This window comes from Aethina tumida, chromosome 3 (assembly GCF_024364675.1).
Source record: "Aethina tumida isolate Nest 87 chromosome 3, icAetTumi1.1, whole genome shotgun sequence".
Taxonomy (NCBI): Eukaryota; Metazoa; Arthropoda; class Insecta; order Coleoptera; family Nitidulidae; genus Aethina; species Aethina tumida.
This window is the reverse complement of record NC_065437.1, coordinates 24,689,430-24,712,847: the sequence shown is the minus strand read 5'-3', so window position 1 is coordinate 24,712,847 and position 23,418 is coordinate 24,689,430. Positions and strand designations below refer to the sequence as shown.

Genomic DNA, 23,418 nt, shown 5'->3' with positions numbered 1-23,418 from the left:
AGAAAAAGTTATTCTTGATTTGTAGTCCTGAAACATCTGCAAATTGAATACAAGATACAAATTTTAATTCAAGCATTGATGTGTATTATACATGATGATTTAATATATTAATAGTAATTTAATTTCGCTTGAATGTTATATTAGGGAAAATTTTAAAAAATAGGTAACAAAACAACGAAAATAGACCTCTTGGAAAATTTTTACATTTACAAGAGAGAAGAGTAATCTGTTAACATTAAGAATTAAAGCAACATATTGAGTATATTTATATATAACAAGTCTAACTCAGAATGAATACTTAAAATGTAACAATATTCTGTAAGTCAGTCTGTAAATGCATTTAATAGATTAATAAATTTTTAGATAATATAACAGAATATGCGTTATTGGCCTCTCAGATGAAATGCAATAGGAGAATATGTTTATCAATAAGATGTTGTATAATGAGATTCATTTCAACGATTTCTCCAATTGAACTTTACTGAATTTTATCAGATAAAAATAAATAAGATATATCAAAAGTAAATATGTATTAAAACACCAAAAACTTTAAATCTAAAAATCTTGCAAAAATATACATTACTATTTACTAAACTTAAAAAACCTTCAAAAGCGTTTTATTTACATATTTACTTTATTCTTAACATATTCACTTTTAGATATAAAACATTCCTCTTTTTAAGTAGATCAGGTCACCTAAATTGCATTTATTCTTAACTTTCTTCTAATTGTTTTCCTTATAAATTATATATTTATGATACTCAGTCTGTGTAAATATTATGTACACTTTTTTAACTAGTCCTTGTTTTAATTTCACTGAGCTATAGTCTGTCTCACTTCAAAGGCATTCTTCATTCTACCCTTCGGACACCGACGATAGGCTACTTCTGGTAGATCCCAAGCCAATTCGGCAATTTTCTGCGTTCAAATCAGGAAGGTCTGTAGGCAGGGACAACGGTGACACGGGGCCGTACACCCTCTCTTGTTCTTCTAATTGCTGAGCAAAGGTTTCCTCGAGTTTCTAAAAATATTCAAAATTATTATAAGTACAATGTTATGGTTAAATTAAAAAAAAAAAATTATTTTAAATTTAATATCATAAAAAAATTGTGTAAAAATAAACAGTAAATTCCTACATACAAAATTATACAAGAAATGTAAATAATTACCTTGTGTAAGAAATAAACATTGTGTATAATACAGGATATGTCATATAATGGATAAAAATAAATTATAAACAAAACAAAAGCGTAAAATTTGCAAAACATAGAACTAAGCCAGTGGGTGTTTTAAATGTGGACAGGAACGAACATAAAAAGTATTATATGTGTAAAGAGTATTAACATAAAACATCAAAATAATCGCCAAACAATGGGACAAAAGAGCAAAACGGAAGCCTCAAAAGTCTGCAACACCACCCTGCACTTTTAAAGTCCACATTCAAGCATTCGAATCTTTGCTTTCGGACTCTAAGAGCACGGTGGTGCTCCAGTGCCTCTGGTGTCCCCAGGTGGCGGACAAATTGCTTCGACGCTCTTCGGACATTAAGGGAGAGGAGGGAACGGAACGAATGGAATTGCGTGTTGAAGGTATGTCGTCGTCGGTAGAACAGGATCCCGGCATTGGCAAGTTCAGTTTCAAATACTTGTCGTATTTCGCCTCCTTCAATATCTTCTTTAACTTTTCTTCTAACTTCTACAAGAATTCATGCAAATTGGTTAGTAAGTGACTTGTGATAAATTAGAAGTACAAACAAGCTGCCAATATTCAAAAAAGAATGCTAAAAAAGATCTGTAGCACATTTTTAGCACCCCAGAGAAATAAACTGTGATATTCTTTAGTATATTTTGGTTCAGTTAAGTGAAATACCTTGTTAGTGGTTATGCAATTCAAGTGCCATGCTCTTAATTAATATGTAAAAGTTCAGAACCATTTTAAAATAAAAAACAACCAAAGCAATTAATTTAATTATCCACAGCTTAGTAGTGGTTTGTGAACACAGTTACACCAGATCATTCAAATGCAATCTCTGACATACAAGCAGTGGACAATTAAAAAATCATCATTTACATGAATGGCAATGAAATGTAATTAAACTAAGTCGTGCGTATTAATAATTCTATAATTATTGTTCATTATAACAATCACTGACCTTCTTTCTTGGACTAAGCTGTGCCTTCCACTCTTTCAGATCTTTAGAGAAACTTTCCTCACGTTCCTTTAGCTTGGCTGTCTCATGTTCAACCAGCATCTTCCTCTTCTCATTCTGTAGCTGTTCCAATTCTTTGATTGTGGCGTCACTGAGGGCCCTCAACTCTTCGAGCTGTCGCCTATGTTTCAACTCGAATCTCTTCTGTTCAGCTTGATAGCGTTTCTTCTCATTCTCTTGGAACTGTAGTCAACATTTTAATAAACTATGTTTGTTTTGTTGGGTTAAAGTACTCACCTCTTTGACTTTGTTCTTCTCCATGTCGGGATCGTTCCCAGTCACCGATATCCTGATGGATTCCCTAAACATAAGCTCACGTGCTTTCATTTCCTGTCTGATTCTCTTAGGCAAGTTACGGCGTTCCGTCGCCTGCTTCTTGAGCAATTCCTCCTCCTTGCGGACGGCACGCTTTTTGATCTGTTCCTTTTCCTTCTCATGCCTGGTCAGCATCTGGTGCCGTTGTAATATGAAGATTTCCTTAATTTGACGTTTCATCAGCTGGTGTTTTTCGTGAATCTGTTTCTCTTCAATCTCCCAGAGGGCGGCCTCGCGGGACCTCGTTAGCTGTTGCTTCTGTTGCAGGAACTGACGCTCCATTAAGGCCATTTTTTCGCGGTGAGTGTCGCTGAGTCGTCGCAGAGTTGCTGTAATATAAGAAGATTGTTTATTTGACGTTCTCTGACGAGTCATTGAAATTTACCTTCATGATTTTCATTTAAGTTGTCGACGTAAGCTTTCTCTCTCTCGGCGTGATCAGCGTCCATGTTGTCCTTTCTGGTTTTGTACTCGTGCTTTCGCCTGTCCTTCGGTAGTTGATCCACCTCGGCTTTCATCAATCGCAACTCTTGCTTGAGTGTTTCCCTAAACTGTTTCAGGTCGCGCTCCTGGTCGGCACGGATCTTCTTGGAGGCAGCGCGCAGGTCGGCGTCTTGCTGGGCCTCAGCACGTTCAATCATCACACGTTGTTGTCTGCTCAAGTTATCCAAGTCACCTTCGTACTGGCGATCGAGTTGTAATTTCTCCTGTTCGAATTTCTTCTCCTGTTGTTCGAGGGCGATGGTTCCTTTGGTTGTCAGGTCCTGGAATTGTTTCTGCTCCTGTTTCTGAAGGTATTTGAGCTCGCGCAGCTCCTGCTTGCGATCGGTACCGTTGTAGTTGTCTTCGTCACCACCGATAACTTTGTAAGTGGTGGTCGTGATCATGATACCGTCCTTCTCAAACCTACAGGAGAATAAAGACGTACAATACTACACAAACATAAAATTAATAGCAGCAATCACCTTCTCGTACGCTTCCTCGTCTTGCGGCTAAGGGCAGCGCTCGAGTCCATTTTCGACTTGGGCGGCTTCCTGAGTACGACCACGCTATCTTCGGTCTCGTCCATCTCCGAGAGCCGCTCGCTTTTGCCGTCGGTTCCTCCCGCAATTTTGCCATTGTTGCTGCCGTGGCTCTCGTGACTAGCTATCGATATGCTCTCGACGTCCGAACCTCTCTTGCTGACGACGGATGCGGGCATGCGCTGATGGGAGGAGTCAGTGCTTCGCACCGATCCGCAATCGCTGTGCGACCGATCGGACATCGCCGATTCGAAACTGTCCGGGTACGCTTTGCCGTTGAGACTCTTGCGGCAAATTTCGTCCCCGCTGCCCGAATGAACGATCTGGCCATTGTGCTTGTGGTGTTTCGACGAGTGCGATTCGAGTGTGTCCTTAAAAATATTTGGAATTAGTTTTGCTGTACTAAAATATTAATATTAATGATATTTACCTGTCCACCATCCAAAATTATTGACGTACTACGAACGTCATCACCGTAATCGCTCTTTGTGCTACTGCTCTTTCCAGACGACGTGTTGGACAAATCGCTGGTCGAACTGCGGAAGTTGTAGGACGTGGAGTCTTTAACCTGCACCTTTTCTTCGTCGATTTTCACCACCGACACATGGGTGGTGTCCAATAGCCGGGAACTGTCGTCTGAGACGTCGAGACCAGAATCGTTGATCACGTAGCTGGAACCGACAATGGAGACCTCGCTTTCATCCAGCTTCTTGATTTGCGGAGGTTTATCTCGGAATTCGCTAGGCGGCGGATATTCAAGCGAATCGAGGGATGGACAATACTCATCGTCGGACGACTCGACATGTGTCTTGTTGGTGGCGTTAGCCACTATTACAACTTCATTAGAGCTGTTGTTGCTGGGCGACGTCGACGAAGTACGCGACGAACATTGGGAGTTATCGATAAGTACAGGAGGATGTGTCGTCACCACAGTCACCTGAAATAGTAAAACAGTTAATTAAAACCATTTAAGGTTACTAAGATTCCCAAATCGTGAACGCACCTGACTGATGTTCGACGCCAGACTATTGGACGGATCTCGCAAATCTGAATTAATCGTGATGGTCGATGTGTTGAGTTTAGTGTGCCTGTCGGCAGGTGGCGTCGAAACCACCACCAAGTTCAGACTGTCGTCGGGTGTCGTCGAATGCGAACTTACCGTCACTGCGTCGCCCCTTTCATCGGGCTGTCGTTTTGCCAGTTGGGACTCCAATTCTTGTTTTATCTCGGCTATTTTGGCGCTCGAACGGCGCTGTTCTTCCACCGATTCGTTGTTCCTAAAAGTAAAAATGGTTTAAAATTGAAATTATTAGGATGACTTGTACTAACTGAGCGGATTCGTCGTCCCTCTGTGTCGGTTGATGCTGTGGATGTTCCGGTTGTGGCGGCGTGGGTGGAGGACTGATAGGTGACGAGGGCGGTGTAGGTAGCACAGGAACTGGGGGCTGTGGATGGGCTGCTGGTGGTGGTATGGCAACAGGTGGCGGAGGAGCCGGCCCCTTTTCGCGTTCTGAGCCGCCCGATCCCACCGATGAGGAGGAGTGCTGTGTTTGAAGAGGAGGTGGGGGCGCCGGACCCTTATCCCGAGATGTTTTGCGTTGCAATTCTTCCTTTCTCTCAACCTGGCAATAAAGGATAAATGAATTAAATAATCATTCTAATATGACTAATCGTTGGGGTACCTTTTTGTCATCATTATCTCGGGCAGGTTCTTCATTTGTGCTCTTGGGTTTGATTGTGTCATCTTTCTCGGAACTGGAACTGTCGGGTTCACTCGCTGGAAGAGTGACAAAATAATATAAAACCTCGCATGTGGAAAATAGTTATAATTATATACCTTTACTATCAACTTCGTTGCTTCGAACTGAAGTAGAGTCATCTTCTATGTCCAGAGGAACTTGAGAGGTGCGGTTGTCCTATAACATAAAAACCAGTAGAATAAAACTCAAAAACACATCTATATTATATAAATAACGTACATAAACTATTTTTCATTTATATTTTAAAATGGAAACACCAAATAAATCTTTATATAGTAAACAAAGGCAATCTATAAAGCACATAAACTAAATGACATGCCAATTTGGGTAAATTACATCTAGACCTGATAGTATCAGTAAAAACTGAAGTCAGATCACTTCCTGGTGTGCACATTGTAACATCAAACTTCAACATATATGCACACGACAACAGTAGGAGAAACAAATGTATCTCACCTGAACAAGCATGCCAGGAGTGGGAGGACCCGGTGAGCCGCATGCATGACAAATAAGCCGTGATAACGTCAAATTTGACACATTTACGGGTACATAATTTGTGTACAAGAACCACCGTCCAAATCATTAAGTTCAACTTGTTTTTATTGACACATTCTATTTACGTTACCTTAACTAAATTTCTAAGAATTATGTCTAATTTAACCCAGAGAATCAACGCAAATATGTTGATCGACTCAATTATTAGAAAAGTGTGCAAAAATGGACACAAAACTAATTATTATCCCCGCAAATGGACGGTGAATACTTTGTCAAATTACTAAATAACCAGCGTTAATTATAGAAGTTGCGTAAAATACTCGGAGCATGGTTCATTAAATCGTCCGGCAAAAACCTTGTCATTCCCACTGTTCAGAAAAAAACCGACAAAAAGCAAAGGCGTTAAGAAAACAATAAATTTTTAATTAGCGTTTACTGCTGTTTTAAATAGACATCAACATTAAATATGCCACAATTGCTCACAATTTTGTTTTAGCGACGCCCGTCAGTAGATAAGCAGGACTATTAACCTTTAATAATTGATTGATGGTGGGAATTTAATTCTATGTTACATTGAGTGTTATTGGCCTAGGGGAAACAATGTTATCAAAAATTTGTTAAGTTATACAGATATATAAATTTAGTACGTCACTTATAAATTAACAGTTGCGTAATTTACTCATACATTATGTATATTTGTTTTAACATGAAAGATAAGGAAAATTATATTTCCAATAAAATTGAAACATAAACGTACGTGAGTACGAAGGAAGTTACTAAATAGATTTATGATAATCACATTGTGATGAATCAGTGGATTGGAATATCTTTATCAGACAACCAAATGAAGCCCAAGGAAACAAGCAAAGCCAATTATCACACAACGTAAAATTGAAGGGCAATTCTTGTACAACAGATACACGGATAATTTATTAGGGCACTGTTCTAAGGAGTCATGAAACTCTAATTGTGGACAACCTACTCACTTACCAATTCTTTGATAAAGCTCTTTGTGCTTTCGATGTTTCCTACCGCGCTAAGCATGAAATTGACGACAAAAGCATTTTTGTACATGTACAGGAAGTTAAAGATATTAACAAATAAAAGCGAGTGTGTTATTTTATAAAAGGATTATGTGAAAAATTTAAATAATTTCTAAATGCGGATATTCCGAATGAAGGTCAGGTCTTTCGAGTTGGCACAGTTTTACAACCAGTCCAAATGATAAATAAGTCACATTGGTTTTTTTATGGTGTAATTGTTGAGAAATTTAAAATTACTATGTAAATATTGTCAACTGGTTGAATAATCGAAACGTAAATATTAAGTAAATGTGCTAATTTAAAATACAAATACCTAATCAGTGTAATTTTAAGGCAACTGACGTGTTAGTTGTTTTACAATTGAAAATCATCTCGCATGAATTCAGTCAGTTGGATTCATTTTCGAATTAACAAACGTAGCGGTAAAATTTTATTAACACACTCCACTTGGGAATTAAATAGAATATTTGATATACTGTTATAAAACAACAAATAAAATGTGCGGAAATTAATACCGCAACATTAGAGGAAATATTAGTAACCACCCGATAAAAATAAAGTGACGAACGTCCACCGACAATAACATCAACATATCTCACCTCCGGATCATCGTCAGTCAATTCCTCTTCGACAACCTCAGCCTTATATTCCAGAAGTAAATCCCGAATAGGTTTCGAATCCAGCGTACAGTTGATGAAGGGATGTTTCAGCAGTTCATCACAGGTCGGCCGCTTATGTGGGTCTTTAATTAAAGCTTTCGCTATGAAATCATTGAATTCCTGCAAACAACCGGACGGCATTAAAACCGGCGACCTTAACCGCTGATCGTGTCATTCTTACCTTGGACCATTTGGACGGCTGCTCCAGTTTTGGCGGCTCAGACTTCTGGATCTTGAGGAGTACCCGGAGCGGCGACATCTCGTGATTAGGCGGCTCAGTCTGGGCCAGTTCGATAAGGGTGATGCCCATCGACCAGATGTCCACCTTGTAGTCGTAAGGGTTGTCGCGGAACGTTTCGCACAGCACCACTTCGGGAGCCATCCAATAGGGCGTGCCGATGAACGTGTCGTGCTTCTGCAGCGTGCTCTTATTCTTCGCCGACACGCCAAAGTCAGCTGGAAAAGTGGAACGTAGGGTTAAATGGCATAAAAACAACTTTTTGCGTGACATTCACAGAGAGTAGTGGTCATAATTATATCTTATTAAAATATTTTAAGAATATGAGAGGTACTACTTCAATTAGATGCCACTACCAATAATGCTTATTTTTTTTGTTATTGTTGTGCCTATCATGTAACAGGTCAAACTAATTTTATTTTTTAAAAAATTTGGTGAAACTGACCACGTGGTAGTACGAAAATCGGTAACTGGATAATTCGACAATTCAATTCAATTGAAATTAAACCCAACCTGAAGGATATTGATACCAGACCTACAAGAAAAACTCTGGTTTCTACTAAAAATGTGAAGCCCAATTTTGACTTGCTTAAGATCACATTCACTAGAGTCTAAATTCAATTCAAACGATACTCTTAATAAATATGTTTCAACATGATAAATTAAGATTGATGAGGAATCACGTTTATAATCAAATTCATCATATCAAATCAAGAAACTTGAAGGTACACACATCCAAACTTATATGAAATCACCTAGTATTCACAAGAAAGAATTATTTTTCACGAAAAAATATTAGTCGCCAATAAAAAGCGAATGTTTTTTTTAATAAAAAATATAAATGCGTGGTAAGATTTGTTCTTGCATTGTCAATTTCACTGTTCTCTTATATAGTAGTAGTGAAGTGGACTTATGTAGGGTTATGAGAAGTCCAGAAGGGAAAAACAAGGCATGTCGCAGAGGACAAATTGCACAAACGGTAGGAGTCACACAGGGCGCAGTTTCGAAAACCTATTCAAGGTTTCTGGAGTTGGGAACCTTAAAAATAGGCCAAGGTGAAGTCGTGGAAGAGCCACCACAAATAGTCAGGACCGTTTTTTAGGTCACATTGCAAAAAGAAATCGCATTACATCCCATTCTGAGTTTAAAGGCAACTTGTGCAAGCCACAGGTGTTCTTCTTTCGGAAAATGTTAGGAAACGAGAAGAGGTGCTTTCGGGGATTCTTTCCTATTTATGCTGATCAACATACCAGCAAAGTTGTAAAAAAATATTAGGAAATAAAAGGTGTGACCCTCTTGTTGACCGGATCTTAATCCCATTGAGCGCTTATAGGATAACGTTAAATGAAGTATTAGAACTGGTCAAAATATCACTGACAACACAGAACAATTTATACCGGCAGCTTTAAAAGAATGGGGAAGAAGACATTAATAATTTAATAGAAAGCATTCGACGTGGAATTCGGGCTTGTATTGCTGCTAGGAGTGACAACACTGATTAACAAAAACCGTTTATTTTTTCTTAATTTACGATAAAATTTATTTTCTGAGATATTCACAATTTTGTTATTTGCTCTATATAATAATTGTTTTAATGATTTTGTCTATAGTTATATACTACTACTCTACTAATTACGAGGAGCACCGTTTCCCGTAGTTAATAAGTAGGTGATAAATTAAATAATATAGATTTAATCATTAAAAATCATAAAATAAGTTACCATATTTATGTTCGGCTCAATTCAGAAAAATATGTGTAACATTTTATAGAATAAATAATTAATTGTTTGAGAAAAAATGATTCATGTAATCTAACAACAATCTAAGGCCAAGTAGATCAGCATCAATTAGGAATTGTAAAAATAAACCAGGAATGTGTATAGATCATACCTTTATTACAAATGCTGTTCAGTTAATGCTTCTACAGCACATACTCTTTAATTAAATGCAGTTATGTTTTTTTATAAATGTGCAACTGATTTAATGCGGTAAAAATGGTGACAAAGGAGACATACCATACTAGGTTAAAGAAAATTAATTGCACACTTGCCACTGTAACAATAAAATAGTTGTAACGTTGTAAAATGAAACTGCGAAACGGGGTAACTTTCTGCATAAACATAATCGTTCCATTCTTTCGCCCAGACATAATAATTCAAAATAAATTCAGCATTACAATGACCGCAATTAATTAAATTGCGTAACGTTCCAGTTAGTAGCTAGAATTTGGGCATTTAATTTTTAAAGGCAACGCACGTCCACCGGTTGCACACATATTCAAATAGCTTTGGCATGAAATCGAAATTTTTCCATTTTCAACACATTAACAGCACAACAATTGTGCACACTTCACGCGGCGAACGGCGGCGTAGCGGCACCATCATCGGTTCTCCCCTCAGATCGGATCGCATTGCTAACTGTACGGAGCACGAGCGCATTATTAATATGTTAATTGTTTTTTATGCAGCCGTAGACAGAATAATGGAATTCGTACGGGTTTGGAAAACGTACTTTAATAAACAGTGATTAACCACCGGTTGATTTATGTAAATTAAAAGTATCATAAATTAGTTACACCGCGTTGTTTAATGTTTCGTGGCGGACCTTCACCGACCCCGACAATGTTGTCTCTTAAATATTTATGAATGAAGTTCGTGCCCATGTCAAACTTAACAGGTTGTAAATTATATTTTTGTATACGCATTTGTAATATTATGAAATAGCATAAATTTTAAATTTAAAAATTTTTTAAGATATTTTATAAAAGGATTTAATTCAATTTTCCAGTCCAGTGAGTATTTATAATATATTTCAATATTCCATACTTTTCTTTGTTTTTGGATCACATATTATATTAACTTATTAAAATACACTCCTGGACAAAAATTTGGAAAGGAAAATACGGCAGCACATAAAAAATATGACGGCACATAATAAAAGACTTATTTAATAAAGTTTCCAAAACTTATGACCAATAAGTTTAATTTTGTATAAAATTCTATTTTAGTTTACAATATCTTAATGAAAGTAAATACAATTTATAAAAGCATTTTTATTAATTCCTTATACAGGATATTGAACAGTAATTTTATTTAAATAATAATTGTTTATTAGTTATTCGAACAATAAACAATTCAATTTTTTGGTTTCCAAACTTTTGTCCAAGAGTGTATATTATAAATATACCTATAATGTTTATTGTATTTTCTGTTATTGTTGTCTACTATGGTTAAACTGGTTAATTTAAATTGTATTCTTTAAAAAATTATGCACTTTTTTATTTTTTAATGATAAAATTAACTTTTTACTTTATAATCTTTTATTGCTCTCAGCGAATTTAAATAAATTTATTTTCTAGTGATCTTTTACTTATATTATTATTATTATAATTATTTATCATTGGTCAAAGTGACACTGTAATAAAAATTAAAATTCAGAATGATCAAACTGGAGAGAAAGAAGAATGGATGGGCTAAGACGCTAAATAAATCAATCACTTCTCGTATTATTAAAAAAAAAATAGAGAAACTGGCCAAATGGTAGCTATGCCTTGCCTTACCGTTTACAGGTGACTAACGAACAAAGAGTACAACAGTGTTCACATTTTTTTTTTTAAATTTCGTATAAATTATTTAATAAATATATATTTTTTAAACGGGTGCTATTTCCCTGGTCACCACTATATGCTAATTTGTGGGTTACGTTCACGTAAACCAAAACCTGGGGGTGTATCATGATGCAGTGACTAACTACTATAAAATTTATCAATGAAGTATTCCACACATGAATCACTTTTATTTATTATTTATGCAATTACATATGTTCTAAAATTAAATGTTGTCAAATCCAACGTAACAGTAAAATACAAATATTCTTCTGAGAAAATTTAATCCAAAATATCTCATAAACCATAACCACATGAAGTTTTATTCTTGGCGATGTATTTTCCTGATCAATACACGTAATAAAGTTAATAAACACGCGAAAACTATAAATAACACTATCGATTGACGTTTTATAGAAATATACATACGTATAATTTTCGAGTGAAGCCATAAAAACGACTTAAATTCGTATCGTGCAGGAAACTTCTGCACATTAAATAAATTCCATGCTGGTCTCTTATGATTCATTTTGAAGACAATTGATAGTTTCAGTTAACCCGTGACTTGTACTATTTATACTTTAATTAACCTTGCAAATTAACCTCTTTAAACAAATCAATTTATTTCGGCGTTGGGAGTAGTATTTTTCGGGAAAAATATACAACAACCAAAAAGTGGGACACAAGAAAAGTTCTATTCAATTTACCAATTACTTAAATGATAATGAAGAATATGTACCTGCTTATCTAGTATTTATTTATATAATCAATTTTAAATATGCGTTGTTAATATTAGACACAATATTTTATATCTTTAAAATTGTTTATGAAAATTTACGAGGCATTATTATGGTATCACATATCATTTGAATATTTTATAGGTAAATAAATCATGAGGCTCTTGGGTAAATAGGAATAACATTACATATTAATGTATAAAAATTAGAAGGTTACACAATATTAATTTTGGTAACTATACTCAAATAAACTTAATATTGACTAGTTATTGGAGATATTTAAAAGATAAAGGTACTATTTTATCAGTAATTTTATGAAACTATTATAGATAATTTTTATTCTTCACATATTTTCTGTAATCTATATCATTTATCAAAAATACCATCAATAGAAAATGTCAAAACTTACTTACTACTATTCAAACAAGTAAAAAATACTTACCAATTTTAACTCCACCAGCCATAGTGAGCAGAATGTTTCCAGCCTTCAAATCCCTATGAATGACATGCGATTTGTGAAGAAACTGTAAACCTTTACACATATTTTGGCACACATAAGCGATCTGCAGTTCAGTAAGAGGTTTTTCTAGTTCAGTCATAACACTGTCCAATGCTCCACCATCACAATACTCGATTAATAACCACAACTGGTGCTCCTTTTGGAAGGCTTCATGCAACTCCACCACATTTGGATGTTTGAATTCAGTTAGAATGTCAATTTCGACCATGAAGTCAGAGAGGTCCTCCTCTTCGTCCAGGCGACACATTTTGGCGGCGGCCAACTGTCCAGTGTGTTTGTGCTGTGCCTTGTACACTTTACCATAAGCCCCGTCGCCCAACTCACCAATCATGTCCCAGAACTCCTCTGGATCTGTGTCCATGCGGACATTGTTGTAAACTTTTTTCTTTTTCGCATCATTCCCCCCAAAGTGGAGCACTTTTTTAATGTTGCTGAGGAACGACATTTTTAACTTATATTTACGATTCTAATAGTAATAATAATATAGTGGATATAAACAGGTCATTATCACACTGAGTTTCTATTTGAATAATTGACGAATCTGCCGGGATCGTAGCAGCTTCTTCTCCTTTTCATTGTTTAGTTTGAGGTGTTTGGGGTACCTGTAACGAAAGGAGTTTATTTACTCTCAGGAAAGTTAACAGGTAATGTGTAAATAAACATATTTAACGCGTCGAGACGCCGATTCGATCATTGGTAGGCGGTCAGTAGGGCCGTATCTTCGCGTTATTTTAAGATCGCAACGTATCCGATGCGCAAAACTGAATTTTTTTCCGCGAACAAACCATATTTTTATAATGTGATCATCTCATGACTGGTGAAAGGAAATGTCAGTACTACAAGTTTATGGCCACCAACCTGCCAACATCGAAATCCACCGAGTACCACACAAACCTACACTGTCGCACACGGCCACCCTCTATCCCGCATTCGACCGTGCCAATTTTCGATTTTTCACAATTTCAACGCCGCACCGTTTTTATCGCATTTGTGTATTTTCATCTTCTAATAACCGTCGGCCATGCCAATTTTTACCTCGTCCTGATCCCCCCTCGTCCCGCGGCGCACCACGCCTGTGTGTGACATCACTGTGCGCAGTTGACTGAATTCCTATTTATACAAAATTTTGGGGAGAAACGCTTATTTGGAAAATATTGATTAGATTTATTGAGTGTTAATTAATTGATTAGTTAATCAATAAAACGAGAAAAAACTAGTGTTGTAACTTTGCAGAATTTTAAACACTACAGTTTAATATTTTTAAATAAAACTTATCCTTATTGAAAACAAGTATATTTATTTAAGTTTTAAATCGCATTGGTGACTTTAAGCACAAGGAAACAACCCCTGTAATCACAGCCTGTGATTCACAGACCACCATATTCACAACACTGTAAATGTCGCGCATGACATTGAATTGGAAATGTTTTGACAAAAATCAGAAAATTTGAATAACCACTGGTTCTGTTAAAAACATCCGTATTTTGCCCCCAGGTAATAATAAATTTAGATTTTATATTGGAAAGCATGTTTACACATTCACCTTTCACAATATGTACCTTCTGAACACTTGGATAAGACTCTATTTGAAATGGATAAGAATAGATGTTGCAAAGCCCTATAAAATCGCCAACAAAATCGGATGTTCATGCTTATAAAATGGCATAAGCTCATAAAGAGCTTATGTACGTGAGTTGAAATTTTATATTCAATATTACAAGGTTAGGTTCTCAGTCAGGGATTAAAGGCTCAGTTATGAACTATCTACAGTAAAAACTTAAAGGGAACTATTATTATTTGTTTAATGGGTAGATTTCGTGGATTTATTGGCAAGTTATCAGATATAAACAATACCTATTTTGAAATTCAGACACCCATTACAATTCTATGAATTGCCTTATCGAGTGTTTCAATAATGTTGAGGTGTATTGCAAATAAAAATTAGTAATTGTGTAGATTATCTAAAATATTTGTCTTTTGTTTCAAATTGTTTAATTCTTCAAATTTTAAAATTGATTGATTGGCAAGTTATCAACACATTTTGAAATTCAGATACTCAATACAATTCTATGAATTGCTTTATTGACTATTTAAATAGAAATAAAAATTTGTAATTATTTAAATTATCTGAAATATCCAGTTTGTTTGAAACAATTTAATTTTTCAGTTGTTAAAGCTACAGTAAATATACTTTCATAAAAATGTTGCTTTTCTCTTAATATAATAATTTAACACAAAAACCATTTTCAGTTTACAAATATGGCTCAACAATCCAGAAGTATATGGGCAATGATAATAAGAAACTTTATCAATTCCTTAAAACCGAGACAAATAAGAGGAAACCAGGTAGGATCAGACTATTTTGGCAATAAATATTATGAAATACCTGCAAATCCTTCCATTGGCAAAAGAAAGCCTAGTAGATGGTTTGAACCACCCACAAAAGACGATTTTATGCAAGAAATGCCTGCTGAATGGGAGGCCTGGCTTAGGGTGCGAAGGAATGAGCCTCCAACTGAGGAGGAAGTCATGAAAAATTATGCTATAATGCAGATCAAGAAAAAAAATGCCATTGAAGTGGATAAGAAAGCTGGAGCAATGACACCTTTGGAAAAGGGTTATGAGACGTTCCCCAAAAGGCCTGAGTATGAAACTGTACCTGGTAGACCAGTGAAATGAATCGACTTAGTTTAGGTTTGGGTGTTGTATATAGTTATAAATAAATTATTTATTTAAAAAAATCATTTATTTTCTTTTACAATAAAATATGTGTATTATAAATATCAACAACCAAAATTCACATGATATTATGTTTTTGGGGCACCATATGCATCAGGCATTCTCTCAATGGTGTACTTATGCTGTGACACATACATAATAGGAACACCAGGTATTTTCCTTATTCTACGTTTTAAGTCCTTGTCATTTGTGGCCACTATGTAACACTTATGTTGGGTAACCCTCTGCACTAAACAATCATCAGCATAAGTCCCTTTATGCAGACAATGTATTCGCTCAAACCTGGGATCCTTAATTATACGTAAAGCCACTTTATATTTCTGGCCCAGTTTTTCTAATTCACCTAGGACACAATCTGTAATGTAAGGAATACACTTGGCATATAAACAATCCATCATGTTTTGTATAATATCCAGCTTGTTTTTAATTGAAAAGTTAATGAAATTAGTATCAATTAATATATGATACGGCGGTCCTAACTGCGAGTTATACTGGAAAAACAACGCAGAACTGACTTGCGGGGCTTCGTGAACCTTTATTTGGTGTGGGTCCTCCGGTTTTTTCTTTCTGGGTGGTGCGCGCAGCGATTCTTTTATCCGTGGGTCGCTTTTACTGATCATTTTCTTCATTTTCGCATATCGTTTCTCGACGATTTTCCTAGTTTTCTTCGTTTTCCCCATGATAAATACTAAATGTACAACAGTCAAAACAAACCAGATCTTCTTCCTCTGCAAAATTGTAGGTTATGATTCGGCACGTGTTGAACACGTAACAGAACTACACATATACTGAGTGTTTAAAAAACAATTTGGATGGTACATAGTAGTACCATGAACAGTTTTATCATTGGATACAACTAAATAATACATTTTTACCTGTAGGCAGAATTTAATCTCAATTATATAGCGGGAATTTTAAATTTGTATTTTGTTGGTAAATCTAACACCCATGAAGAGTTTATAAAGATAAATCTTTAAATATTTAATCGGTAATTAGCATTTAGGTATTTAGTTCTCTCCGTGATTAATTTTGTAATCTACATCAAATAAAAATCAGAATTTGCACTTGCATTTCAGTTTTCAGTATAAAGCATAAATTAAAAAAACATTCTTGGAATTATACAATTTATTTACAAATCAGATGAATTTGTACTGACATTTCAGTTTTTAGTATAAATTAAAGTTTTCAATATAAAGCATAAATTAAAAAAACATTGTTAGAATTGTACAATTTATTTACAAATCAATAAAAACGTCACAGATTGGTAAGTTACTTAAAATTAACATAATAACATTCAGAAATATACAATTTGCCTTAATCGAGAACTAAGGTCGTAAGCACATAATAATACGACATTCCTACATAGTAGAAAACGGCAGCTCCTCCTACTGCTAATTAACCAGAAAAATCGCTGTGATCGAATAACGTCTGATCGTAGAGGGACGCCCGGACCATCCTCCCTCCGAAGTACCTTCCGTTTAAGGCATCTCTCGCTTGTTCTGCTTCTGTAAAAATGAAACTTTCTAAATTATAATAAAAATTAAATTTATTTTTAACTTGCCATTGGTTGCATTGAATTCGACGAATATTTTAACAATAATTTCTGAATCATCATCATCTTCGGACTGCCTTTCGTTGTAAATAATAACTCGTTCCACTGCTCCAAATTTGCTGCACTCCTCCTGGATTTCTTCTTGTAAGGTTTCATCTACTTCGTCCGGTCCAACCATATTCCGTAGAATCACCACCCTAGAGTCCACTTTCCTCATGAGTTTCTGCATTACAAAGTGCCTGGCGTTCTGTCCCTTAATCGACATATTCTCCTGTTGCTGTAACGTTTGTGGCTCGTTTTGATCCAGCAGTTTCTTCTGTAGTTCTTCTTGCTGTTTGAGCTGCGCCTCCTGCGCCCTTTTCATCGCTTCTTGCTGAGGGTTAACGATAGGTACCACCGGAGTAACTACCGTGGGCGGGGGAATGGCGGCAGTTTGTTGCACCGAAGTGACGATAGGTGTGACGATGGCAGGTTGTATTGTGTTGTTGGCGGTAAGTTGGGGAATCGCTATACCCGGTGGTGGAACAACGGCACCGCCTCCCGCCGGCGGAACGGCGGGAATAGTAGCCGGAACCGAAGCAGCAACCGCGCTGCCTAGACCTGGCATCGCGACCGTAGGCGTAGCCACAGGCGCTATTGTGGTCGGTTGGCTAAGTTTAGAAAAGCCGAGGGCGGCTGCGTTACTGGCCACCGCGTCCATGGCTTGGATTTTGGCAGTAGCTGCAGCCGCGGCTACCGCAGCGGCCGTCGGCATCACGCTCGAACCAGATGATGGGCCCATGAGGGCATTGGGTGGTGTGATGGCCCGACCCACGCGCAAGTATTGTCCTCCCAAGTCGAAGAGGTTCATGCTGGCAATAGCTTCGTTTGCCGCCTGGGCAGTCTCGTACTCGATGAAACCGTAGCCCTTGTGTTTGTGACCCGACGAACCCTGCGCCAGTTTGCAATAGATTATGGGTCCGAAAGCTTCGAAGACACTAAAATGAAAAAATAGGATAATTAAATAAAATTAGCAACAACTGATAAAGAGAAAGAATGATAAATATAAGTATTCATAATTGCCAATTATTTTTTATTAATACCATCAGATCTTATCAGCCAAAAATCACGAGTCGGAGAAAACGCTTCCTCAACAACTTCTTTCGATTTATTATTTGATCATCACTTAGTAAGGTAATATAAAGTTTATTGTAGTAAGCTTGAATGAATTTTGGATGCGCAATACAACAAAAAACATAAAATAACTGACCTCTTGATGTCAACATCGGTAAGATCTGGATGTATCGACGCGACGTATATCCTGTTGTACTGCTTGGCCTCCTCCTGTATTTCGTCAATGACTGTCTGGGCTTGGGGCATGTTACTTGGCCTGCCCACCACCTTGATGTTTCGACCCCCTATCATGACGCCGTTCATTTGCTCCAGGGCGAGCTGCGCCGCCTCAGGAATTTCGTATTCAACGAACGCGAATCCCTTGTGCTTCTGCGTTACCGGGTCCCACGACATGTTGATCGACTTTATCGGTCCGAAAGGTAGGAATGATTGCCTTATGGTGTCCTCTTTCAGTTCGAAGCTGATACTGCCCACGTACACTCTGTTTGGGGGGAGCAGAAAAACGTGTTGCTTTGAAATTGTTACCGGCCGGTTGATTTTTGTTAGTTTGGTTGAAGGGGGTGATGGCGAGGGATGTTAGTACTGAAGTTGAACGGAAATACATAAATAATATATTATTTAATAATTATAATTGGTTTTGTTAACTATTACTTAGTTTGTATATTAATTTTATAAAGAGTAAAACGAAAGTAAGATAAAGAAATAAATTATTAATCTCAAACTTACTAACAAGCTAGTTTTATTTTGACTTTGTATAATACTTATGTATTTTCCGTTAGATAAATTTGTATTTAAAAATTTTAAGTTTTACTTATAGCGTCATTCGATCATTGTTAACGCTAAGTTATACTTAAATATGTTAATAATTTAAGTGTAACTTAGTGCTAAACAATACTCAACTGAATATCGCAAAAGAAATTATTTACTAAGTATATCAAATATTTCAAATGATTTCATATCTTTATAGTTTTATGACTTTACTTGATTTTTTAATATTTCATTAAATAGATAGTTTTTAAATCCAAAAAATAAAATTAAAATTCTCAATTCGAATGTATTTTTAACTAAAGATCATGAAACCAACAAAGAAAATTTCTGGTAACTTTTGTCAACTATAATTTGATGTACGTTGAAGCTGACCATGCAAGCCAGTATCGATTCACACATACGTTACTCCTCAAAAAGCACAAACAGCCCAAGCCAACTTAAAATAATTTTTTCAATAAATTAAAGCCAACACAGAAATAATGTTCTATGTAAAGATGGAACTGTAGACACTGTTTAGAAAGAGTCATTGAGTAAATAGATTTGAAGGTAATTTTAAACAAAAATAATAGTAAGTTAAGAAAATAAGTATAAATATATACTTACCACCAAAAAAATGTCCGTAATTAAAACAATTTTGTATTATCACATCCTAACATAACATGTGATCTTAATTTTAACTTTACAACATATTAATGTTACAGGCTTTAAATTTTGTATATTTTGTTCATTGAAACCAAATTACTATTATCAATGACAAAACATTCCTTCTGTTTTATAATAATTTACGTGTTTATATTTAAATTAGAGAAAAACGGAGGATTTGTATTGAAGGATGAAAGTAAACGGTCGTTTATTTATAGTTTTATGATGTTTACGACTAGATAAGTATTCTTTTTGATTTTAAATATACAATTTACTAAAAATTTAGATATTCAGATGTTAAAAATGATTTTAAAATTTCTACATTTGCCTCCTAGCAGTAGGTATTGAAATATCCCTTCCTTCCCCAAGTCTTAATACTTGTACATAACTCAATAATAACGACCCACTGCGGTGCACGTTAATCCCAATCTGATCCATCGGACCAACATTATTTCTGGCCCACAGCGAGTGCCTTTAAAAAATGACTATTTTGTGTCTTTTTGAGGTGCAACGATTCGTGTGTGTTTGCGATTGGGTCGATTGAGGTGGATATGTGGATTGGGTAATGGTGAGAGAGCGTGTTGAAGCGTGCTAACCTGCACATAAGGGCGAGAGCCTGCTGCCTCTGGACCTGAGTCCTCTGACTAGCCATTTGCTGCAACAGAGGACAAGTGCCACGTCACAACAACATATTTTTGCAAATTGTTTTTTTTTATTCGTTTACGTCTTTTTTTTTGTTCGTTTAGGAGAAAGTGGAACGACAAGAAAGCAAATTGGGGGCGAGCTCTCGCCCCCCTGAGCGGGCGCGCGTGCGACTAAGCTACGCACTAACCTGCACATTAAAACTAATACTTGATGTCTCTGGAAGGTCTTATTTTTCTGTGGAGCAAAATTCCATTAGTAACATTTCGATAAAAAACTAATGATCATTTAATAAAAAAACCCTGCCATGGGAATAAAAGTCGAAGTGGAGCACAAAAATTTCGAAACCTTTAAATTGCTCGATGAAGTTAACACTAATTTGTTTGTTGTACAGACTAAACTTATTACATTTAGATGTTAACTAAACCCCAATGCAACAAGTTCTGGATTCTTAACATAGTGTGCTCTCTTCGCCTGTTTTATTACCAAGGGCATAATGACTAAAAAAATCATAATTTACTTGCTACATTTTACAGAATTACGAACCAAAGACAAAAATGCATGCCACTGTAATTCAGGAGAACAGCATTCAGTCATGATTGGACAAATAATATTGAATAACTGGCTCGAAATACTGTAGCATGCATACTCAATATTGGCAAAACAACCCAAGATATTTTATAAGAACAAACATTTCAGTACATGAGTACCTTGGACGGTTTTGCCTATACCTAAATAGTACCTTGTTTTTGAAATTATTTTTTATGTGCATAATTTAAATTGAAACAAAACAGAATTTGTTATGGAGAAAATTAATTCTATTTTATTTCATTTGCTTCCTATTTTTTTGTTAAATTTTGCTTTTATTGTCCATTTTATTTTTGAATGTTCCATTAACAAGCTTACATGCTGTATCACTACAATTTGGAAACCATTATAATAAGTACTAACCTGTTGTTGGTAGGCAATGGTCTGTTTCATAAGTACCATCCGTATACTCTGTTCCATCGCGTATTTTTTCGCCTTGCTGACCGCATCGCTCTGATCCGACGAGAGTTTGGGAAGCGCCCCTCCCAAAATGCCGGCTATTGTGTTGCTCCTCGCTCCAGGCCCTTAAGATTAAACTCAATTTATTACAAACTTATCAAGCAAAATTTCTAACAACGTACCTGTAATAACTTCATCTACTTGCTCTAAGTCATAAATATATTTGATGTCATCACCTACAACAAAGCAATTTGTGTAGAATATTATGAAACGATATAAGGGTAAGTTAAAATAGATATAATTGCAGTGATGGATTTGGAACTGCCTCAAATTTTTGATTGTAGATTGGGGAGGGGAGTTGATTTTGAAAGTATAAAGTGTGACTTAATGAAATCACATTTTCCGACGAAACAACGATATTTATTAAGTAAACACGCGTAGTTCAGCTAAAACCTGAAATATAAACTCAATCAAGTTTCTAGTGTACCCGAATAATTACGCCGCAGTTAATAATCATGAAATTGAAACGCAAAATATGGTAACAAACAGGAAATTTCATGATCTTAAATTATAAAAGTACCACTTTTCTTTACTGTGTAAATTACCGATTGTTCGTAGATTGTTATCATTAACACATGCTTGGAAATGTTTCGATTTTGTGCAATTTCAAAAACATACTGAATTTAAAATTGTAATTGTAAGACCACCTCATATTCGCTACATAACTTAAAATAACAGGATATGGTAGGTGGGGTAAAAGATGGATTTGAATAATTGGATATAGAATTATTCATAATTTTAAAACCAGAAACATTTCAAATGTGTAATTTTCTAAATTTAAACAACCTTAAGTTTAAAAAATGTAACATATTGTTGTGTGGGCAAAAAATTAACCATAAATCTTTGTGGATTAGAAAGAAATATCAGAGTGATACTTCATTAGTTAAAATGAGAAATACAACCTTGACCGTCATAGTCAGAAGTTAATTGTACTTTTTCTCTATTAACAAACAATAAGGTGTCAAGAAAATCTTCAAAATTTTCAATCAGGCTGGAGATTGCAAATGTCATTTGAGATTGAATCAATATCAAGACTCTGGAACACATGAAACAATTAAATTAAACATTAAAATAAAAATATGTACATTTTCGCAGTTCTGGGACGCAGTTTCCAAATGGTGGTCAAGTCAAGCCTCTAGTAATCGAAACAACGTACTCGCAACAAGATGCACCTAATTGTATCTGGAAACACAAAAAGAAAATAGATATGTCTAAAACAACCGGTTCAATCTCCACAATGCGTATATTATATTATTATGCAGAATGAGTATGTGTTTTCGGAGGGGGAAACCATAAAAGGAATTTTGCCATTGTCGTTCAAGAACTCATACTCAATCCCATTATAATTACTTTTAGTTTGTCCTACCGTGTAACCGTGCAGGCTACAGTTACAGCATTTTCAATGACTCCATCAGTGGCTACGAGCCGGATGATCTCAATTCTGGAACATCTCAAGCAGACATCGCACATTAGTATGGGTGTCGAATACTTGAGGCTGTACACGTTATTATCACGGAAACAAATTTAATACTCACTGTCTAATTTCTGGATCTTCAGGGGTGGTTCCTCCGTGCCGGGGGCGGGCGGTTCGGATTCCTCCTGCGGCGGGGGCGGTGGCATTGTCTAAGAGTAACGCAATTTTTATTTTTTTTTTTTTGACAGATAGAGTACAATAGAACATAAATTTTATATAATAAATTGCTTCAGTTCTTAAATTTTGAAGCATTTATCTCACTGTTCTCATTAATTATATCATAAATTTTATCTATTCCTTTTATAAAATGTAATTCTTGAAAGTATTAGAATAGCACAATATGCATTTTAAGAACATAATTCATAAATTAAACAATTCGAAACATTATCATATTAAAAAGATTAACATAACTGTTTTTATAGATAGGCCAGGTCAGTTTAGGAAACAGAAGAACATAACACAGTTTCTGATTCACAGAAGCAAAAAATAATTGCGATTATTAAGTGTACTCAATTGGCCAAAGAAATTGTTACAAGTTTTTAGCAATTTGCTACGGTTGTTTTTAATTTACAACAATAATTTAAGCGAACGTTCACCAAACGAAAACGCAACATGCTACGCGTAAGAGGTACGCCACTTACCATGGTGCCGCCGTTTAACACTAGCCTTTCCTGTTGATAAGTCGTCATCATGGTGAAAATCAAGTCGAATCCACCCTTTTTGACCGTTGAGAATGTACAAGAAAAACGGATTCACTGCGACGAAAACAATCGATTACAAAATGCACGATGGCGACAACTGATCGATAATGGAGTTTTCTTCAAAGGTGCCTCCGTGGT

At 35.8% G+C, this 23,418-nt stretch overlaps 4 protein-coding genes across 16 annotated transcripts; 1 reads left to right on the top strand and 3 right to left on the bottom strand.

Annotated features, from left to right (window-relative positions):
• Positions 1-83: 83 nt before the first annotated feature.
• LOC109593951 (serine/threonine-protein kinase 10) lies at positions 84-13,656 on the bottom strand. 4 transcript variants are annotated; one of them, XR_007547612.1, is made up of 15 exons: positions 13,501-13,656; positions 12,525-13,204; positions 7,685-7,959; positions 7,444-7,623; positions 5,384-5,462; positions 5,229-5,323; positions 4,876-5,168; positions 4,550-4,823; positions 3,977-4,483; positions 3,490-3,917; positions 2,910-3,430; positions 2,447-2,853; positions 2,153-2,392; positions 1,170-1,695; positions 882-1,021 (listed from the first exon to the last, which is right to left on the bottom strand). XR_007547612.1 is itself a non-coding variant. In XM_049965433.1 (14 exons), exons 2-14 carry the CDS (start codon positions 13,045-13,047, stop codon positions 857-859), a joined length of 3,987 nt encoding a protein of 1,328 aa, XP_049821390.1. In that variant the 5' UTR covers positions 13,048-13,204; positions 13,461-13,650; the 3' UTR covers positions 84-856. The 4 variants fall into 4 exon arrangements, 1 of the variants encoding a protein (XP_049821390.1); XR_007547610.1 differs by having other exon boundaries at positions 13,461-13,653; XR_007547611.1 differs by having other exon boundaries at positions 13,497-13,652.
• A 297-nt stretch (positions 13,657-13,953) lies between these two features.
• LOC109593967 (NADH dehydrogenase [ubiquinone] 1 alpha subcomplex assembly factor 2) lies at positions 13,954-15,341 on the top strand. Its single transcript, XM_020009109.2, has 2 exons — positions 13,954-14,096; positions 14,853-15,341. The coding sequence occupies exon 2, from the start codon at positions 14,862-14,864 to the stop codon at positions 15,279-15,281; it is 420 nt and encodes a 139-aa protein (XP_019864668.1). The 5' UTR covers positions 13,954-14,096; positions 14,853-14,861; the 3' UTR covers positions 15,282-15,341.
• Positions 15,327-16,121, bottom strand: LOC109593966 (rRNA-processing protein FCF1 homolog). The gene has a single exon (XM_020009108.2). It carries the CDS (start codon positions 16,019-16,021, stop codon positions 15,410-15,412), a length of 612 nt encoding a protein of 203 aa, XP_019864667.1. The 5' UTR covers positions 16,022-16,121; the 3' UTR covers positions 15,327-15,409.
• Positions 16,122-16,554: 433 nt separating this feature from the next.
• LOC109593996 (poly(U)-binding-splicing factor half pint) lies at positions 16,555-23,412 on the bottom strand. Of its 10 annotated transcripts, none has more exons than XM_049965301.1 (9): positions 23,221-23,281; positions 22,191-22,728; positions 21,228-21,281; positions 21,010-21,170; positions 20,249-20,295; positions 20,013-20,071; positions 18,143-18,487; positions 16,903-17,870; positions 16,555-16,846 (listed from the first exon to the last, which is right to left on the bottom strand). In XM_049965301.1, exons 6-9 carry the CDS (start codon positions 20,066-20,068, stop codon positions 16,737-16,739), a joined length of 1,479 nt encoding a protein of 492 aa, XP_049821258.1. In that variant the 5' UTR covers positions 20,069-20,071; positions 20,249-20,295; positions 21,010-21,170; positions 21,228-21,281; positions 22,191-22,728; positions 23,221-23,281; the 3' UTR covers positions 16,555-16,736. The 10 variants fall into 10 exon arrangements, with proteins under 10 accessions (XP_049821258.1, XP_049821253.1, XP_049821252.1 ...); XM_049965296.1 differs by lacking the exon at positions 20,249-20,295 and having other exon boundaries at positions 22,191-22,287; positions 22,456-22,728; XM_049965295.1 differs by lacking the exon at positions 20,249-20,295 and having other exon boundaries at positions 22,191-22,287; positions 22,472-22,728.
• Positions 23,413-23,418: the final 6 nt, after the last annotated feature.